General features: G+C 34.6%; 1 protein-coding gene and 1 long non-coding RNA gene across 2 annotated transcripts; both read left to right on the top strand.

Annotated features, from left to right (window-relative positions):
• Positions 1–318: 318 nt before the first annotated feature.
• LOC111384189 lies at positions 319–1,241 on the top strand. Its single transcript, XR_002700860.1, has 2 exons — positions 319–660; positions 772–1,241. It is a non-coding gene; the product is annotated as an uncharacterized LOC111384189 (long non-coding RNA).
• A 3,369-nt stretch (positions 1,242–4,610) lies between these two features.
• On the top strand, positions 4,611–6,034 carry LOC111384191 (uncharacterized protein At5g39865-like). The gene has a single exon (XM_023008454.1). It carries the CDS (start codon positions 4,864–4,866, stop codon positions 5,695–5,697), a length of 834 nt encoding a protein of 277 aa, XP_022864222.1. The 5' UTR covers positions 4,611–4,863; the 3' UTR covers positions 5,698–6,034.
• Positions 6,035–6,246: the final 212 nt, after the last annotated feature.

The following is a 6,246-nucleotide window of genomic DNA, read 5'->3' as shown; positions in this document are numbered from 1 at the left end:
TATTAGTGTAATGTATTACAGTACTAAAATTTGAGTTTTTGGACATAGAATGATGGCAGTACTGTTGCTGAGTCACTTGTATTGTAGAGAGAAGGGGTTTTGAAAGTATGTTAAAGATGTTTACTTGTTCTCTATCTATTCCAACTTGATTTTGGATGTGGAATTTCGCTGATTTGTACATTGGACACCTTTATGCTACAGGAATAAGAAAAATATAACAAAATATTAATATTTTATCGAGTCCACATATCCAATTTAAGTATTTGAATGAAGATTAAAAATGTTGGTATTTTGTAGAGTTAATTTAATTAACCAAAGTTCAGATATTTCACAAATATAATGTCTGGAAATTTTCCCTCTCTCAATACCGAACCTGAGTCCAACTAGCATATGTTTTTTATGAAATTCCTTGTTGATTATAATGATCCGATGCTGGTATATGGGAAGTTGAAAGCTGTATGCAATCATCACACATTTAAATACTTGACCAATAAGCTGCCACTTTGATTATTGTAACCCCACATTTCTTTATATTTTTATTGTATCACATATTTCCAATTTCATAGCCAAAGATGTTGGTTGATTTCCTGATCATCATTTTTTTTTTTGGGCAGTGTTTCAGGGGGACTTGACAATGAGAATAGCAATGACTCATCTCAGGTAGCTATTGTAGTTATAATTTTTCTCCAACCACCTATTCTTAATTTCTTACTTTCTTATTCTGATTGTTCTTTTGCCATTTTACTGAGCTTTTGTTAAAATTATTTACAGATGAATGAACCAACGCTCCTAGATTGTCCATCCTTCGGGACTGAGATTACAGTGGAGTGTCCTGCAGGAGTTACTGATCATGAGCAAGTTGAGGACAATAAAAGAAATGACATTATCAAATGCTACAAGCGAAGGAGAATATCAGCCTGCTGAAGATTGCTCCTCGAAGAAATTTGCTAGTTATCAAACAGATACTTTATTTAGGATGAGGGAATCGAGATATTTTGGAGCTATAGGTAATCGCGCTGTAGATAGGTTTTAAGGTTGCCTCTTGAAATCTATTTTAGTCCTAAAGGACTTGTATATAGTGGGAGGGAGCTGGTGGCTTGTGTTTGTTTATGCTGGTTTTGGATTTCTTTCTGTGTGCACATATTAGTGTGAAGTATGTGACACAGATTTATTTATGTGTTCAATAACTGAAACAGGAGCTTGATGCTAATAATATGTTTGTGGGTGCATAAGTTTAACAAGTTCTGCTGTTTTTTGAGCATGTCTGTGCTTGGTATGTGTCCTTTGCTCCTGCTTTATTCAGTGTTAATTGTTCCCGGTGGGAAATGAGGATAAGAATCAATATAGGATTTAGATAGGATTTAAAATTAGAATTGGATTTAGATTATGTTTGTTTTGTTTATGGATTTGTTTCATATTCTGACAAGGTTTTAGTTTATTAGAAGTTCGTTTGAGTTTAAATTCTTTTATTTAAAAGCAAACTTTGATTATGAAATAAATTAATATTTTCGTCCCCAATTTCTTCTATGTTCTCTTTCCTCTTCTTCTTTTTCCTTTATCTTTCTTTCTTGATCTCATTTTTGTTTGATATTTGTTCCATATCATTTGGTATCAAAGCACAAGTCGTTTCTTTTGGACAAACAAGTTTTGAAAAAAATAAAAAAATTCTGATCTCCACCCTCCACAACAGTTTCTATTCTCCCGTGCAACACCAAAAATCTTCACAACAGACCAGATTCAAACACAAGAAGAGAAAAAGGCAGCAACAATCACGGGAAACAAATTTGCCCAAAAATGAAATTCCTCAAATTGCAAGTTCCCTCCTGCTGTCATACAAGTCCACTCAATGTTTGGAGCTAGACCATAATACTTTCATTGCCTTGATTAATTGAGACCATATATCTCTTTGATAAAATATAGATGAACGCGAGCCATTTATAAAAGACAAAAACTCCTATAATTCGATTAGGAGATAAAGCTAACGTGCATTTTCATTACAACTCGTAAGTTACGAAATTCAATTCATTGATTGTGAGGATATTTGAAATTTGATTTGTGTTGGGTGAAAGCCCAAGAACAACTAACCAGGGGGGGGGGGGTGAATTAGTGATTTGAAACTTTTTAAAAAATAAACGCAAATTTAAGCAAATAACTATGAATAGACAAGACAACACAAAAGTAATAAGAGGAAGGGAAAAGAAAGGGCAAACGATGTAATAAGGAGGTTTGATCCAATCACGATCTATGTCTCTCGTTATCAAACTCTTCGTCACTAGCAAGGTCTTTTTCATTATTTTTGATTGACTTATGGTGCAATCCAACCCTTACAACGCTTCTGATGACTTACAATTAAGGAGTACTGATCCTTTTACACGTTGAGCTTTCCGGGACCTCAACACGACCCACAATTTGATGAACAAGAAAATTAAAGTTACAATTGAAAAGTTTATCTCTTAACAAATGGTATGAGCACAACTAAATATTAAGAGAGAATTAGGCACAACACTTCAATAAATCACAAAGAATATAACTCAAGTGTTGTGTAAAAAACTTTTGTTGAGATATATGATTTTTCAAAAAGTTACTCACTCAAAAAGTTTTTCAACAAATAAATATTTTGATCTCTTAAAAATTGGAAAACAAAGTAGATAAAATCAATAAATAACTCTCTTTAATATTCTAGAATTCTTACTTTAAAAGAGGTATAAAGAGAGGTATTTACATCCATCAATCAGGAGATCCGGACAAGTGATTGGACGTTCACTTGGTATTTGGACGGTTAACTAGTTGTTTGCCAAACGGTAAAAAATTCAACCGTTGAACACAACGTCCGGATGGGCCAATTATTTTGCCCATTGAATTTTTCTTTTTAGTGAAAAATGTTCTTTTAAGGTACTTGTAGGGTTTTCTAATGTACTTCGTATAGATAAGTTATTTCATAAAAATTTAATTGTGAAAAATTAAATTACTTATATTTTAAAAATAATTTTTATCCAAGTAAAGTTTGTCATGATAATTCTTATGCAAAAAATTATTTGAGCTATAATTGATGCAAAATATTAAAGTGTTTTACCTTTACATTTGAGTATATAAATGCATCTATAGCTAATGCCTTCAATTTCTTCATCCAATGCGATTTTGTACGTGAAGGCTCGATTTCCATTTTCTCGTTCGTAAATCTTCAATCTACTTGTATTTGTCGTTTTGTGCCAATGTTGCATGATTCTCGATCTAGATTTTTTGTGTCATAAATTTGCAATAATCACTATCAATTACTTAAATTCAATTTGTTAGAATTAAACATAATTTGTTTGCAATAATCAAAACAAGAAGTCAACCATTAGGTCAACATTGAGTCATCTAAGAGCTAGGCTTGTTGAACATATTAGCCTAACTCGAATCCATCATCGAGCACATTTGCGTTGAACGATGTCTTAACAGGCACTAGCCTCAATTCCTCAAGTTTAATAGTAGTTCCCCTACTACTAGAAAATCCTTGCAAGCCACCCAATGATTACTAGTTCTTGCTTGATCATATCTCTTGTCTCTTTCATTCACCTCGACCCACAACTTCCATGGATCGATTAGAGTGAGTTGAAAAAAGCTCGGCGTGTGAGTAGGTGGTGGGGTTGTTCATAGTTGAAACCAAACAACATATGCAAATGGCTTGATGTTGTGGGTATTCTCGGACACGTGAAACTGGGTCACTACACAAATGAAGCTTTTCAGAGTCCACCACCCACTTTGATTGAAGAGTTTCTTCAATCTCGATTATTTAAGCTTTAGCTTTCAGCAAAAACTTGTGCGCTTGTCTCCCATTTCGAAATTGGTCCCTTATCTCATTTCAACTTTTTCAGAAGAATTATGAATTGGAATTCACAACACAAATTGCACATTCTGTCATCCCAAATCCTAAACAAGAATGCTGTTTGTACATAAATTTTTCTCACAGAATTTCTCTAGACACTCACATGGATGAATCCCATGGTGTAATAAAAAATGCCAAAAAAATCATCCACTCCCCATTGTGAGTGTTCTGTGACATTTCTGTGAACAATGCTGTCTGTACACACGACATTATTGAATCCTAAAACCATAAATGAGCAAACAATATGCAAATTACTTATCTTGAATAATGTTATTTATCTTTATTAAAGATGATCATCGATTTATGTGACAAGATATATTACTTATTATATCAATTTATATTTCAATAAATTTACTTGCTAGTAGAGTCTATTGGCTTTTTAGGAAAATAACGATTTATTTATGATATTATTATTTTTATGTTAAATTTTATGGTTTGACTTGTATTAATTTATTAGTTCAAACTTGTTCTGAGACAGATACATTATTGTAAGTTGTAACATTTATTTTTAGAATGTTTTGATTTAAATTTTATAGTAAAAATTTAGATTAATAAATTTATTTTTGCATCTTTAAATATAGTGGTCTGAGACTCTGAAATCAATTTTTGGTTTGAAATTTTACCAAACCGTGTAAAGTAATATTGTTTAAAACATTATAATTTGTTTTATATATATATATATATATATATATATATATATATAAAAGTTAAACGTTTCTTTCTCTCTCCTTTAGGCCAAAAAAACACAGCCAACCACCCTTTCCCTTGCAACGGCCTAAAACCAACCAAAGTCTATTGCTTTCCATTCTTTTCTCTTTTCTTCAATTCGGAAAGAGAGAAAAAAAGAGACCCATTCAGCTCCACCCAAACCCATTCTTCCTCTCCTTCTACCTCACCGTTTTCTTAAACAAATTCAAGATTCACACGCACCATTTTCATAGTTTTTGTAATTTTTATGTTCTGGTATTGTGTTAATTGATTGAATCTCAGAACCCATGTGGCTTAGGCGAAGCAAATCAAGGATTCGACTGCACAACGCATCGTCCCCCAAATTCGCTTGCTCTTCCTTCAAAGATTTACGGCTTCTACTCTCCGAAGAAGACAGCAATTGCAGCAACAATAAAATCAGCACCGGTGACGGTGACATTGCTCTTGATTCATCTACCCCATACATCAGGAAGCCCTCAATTTGCCATAGGGTTCGCAGCGCCAATTTCCTCCTCCGGACCCTATCTTTACAGTCAGACCATCAGGAATCCAAACCTTACCGGGAGGAGGTTCAGGTCCCGGTTCCGGTTCCGTCCCCATTATCAGAAAATGTAGCTGCAGATGTGAAATCGGAGTCAGTGATTAGGATCCCGAGGGCAGATAATACTATAGTGGTGTACTTTACAAGCCTGCGGGTTGTTCGCCACACATATGAGGACTGCAAGACCGTCCTAATGATCCTTGGTGCCTTCCATGTGTTTGTTGACGAAAGGGATGTTTCTATGGACTCGGTTTACATTGATGAGCTGCAGAGGATGTTTGGTGAATCTGACAAGTCCAAATTAACCCTCCCTCGAGTCTTCATCGGCGGCCGGTACATTGGGGGTGCTGAGGAGGTGCGGCAACTCCACGAGAGCGGCGAGCTCAAAAAGTACCTGCAGGGTCTTCTGCCGGCGGACGCATGTGTGTGTGAGGCCTGTGGTGGGTACAGATTCATCCTTTGCCAAGATTGCTATGGAAGCCACAAGTATTACAGCGATAAATATGGCTTTAAGAGTTGTACTTCGTGCAATGAGAATGGTCTCGTCAGGTGCCCTTCTTGTTCTTGTGCATCTTTCTGAATCATTGTTGAATTACGACACTATATAATTATTAGTTAGGTTTAAAATTATGTAACATTGATTGGAAGAAATGGTTTTGGAGATGTTTAGTAGTTTTTCATATGTTCTTGCTGATTTTACTTGCTAGAAAATGAGAGGCAAGCCAAGTTAGGTCCAAATGATCCATTTGGAATGCTAATGTTCATTTGTTAACATTGTTTCACAATTTAGTTGTGTGTTGGAAACTCAAGCTTGGAATATGAGACGGGTTAGAGGGGTGAGGAATCATAAATTGCTTTGTTATTGTGGCTCAAATGAGCCCTCAAAAGCTTGGTGCAAATAAACGAATTGTTCTCCATGTTTATTCTTGTCTAGTTGAAAAGGTGAAACTTTGACGAAATTTTGGTATAATATGATGATTTTTATTTTTTTTTCGATTTTTGATTCAGATCATTGTTTTGTTGCCCAATAAAGTTTGGGTCGATGACATGAATCATAAGATACTAAGATACTTAACGCTTGTACAATGTCTAACCAACCGTAAGTCGACCGTGCGATAAATATATCAAA

This window comes from Olea europaea, unplaced genomic scaffold (assembly GCF_002742605.1).
Source record: "Olea europaea var. sylvestris unplaced genomic scaffold, O_europaea_v1 scaffold2864, whole genome shotgun sequence".
In the NCBI taxonomy this organism is placed as follows: Eukaryota; Viridiplantae; Streptophyta; class Magnoliopsida; order Lamiales; family Oleaceae; genus Olea; species Olea europaea.
The sequence above is the reverse complement of the archived record's forward strand: the minus strand, read 5'-3'. Positions and strand labels throughout refer to the sequence as shown.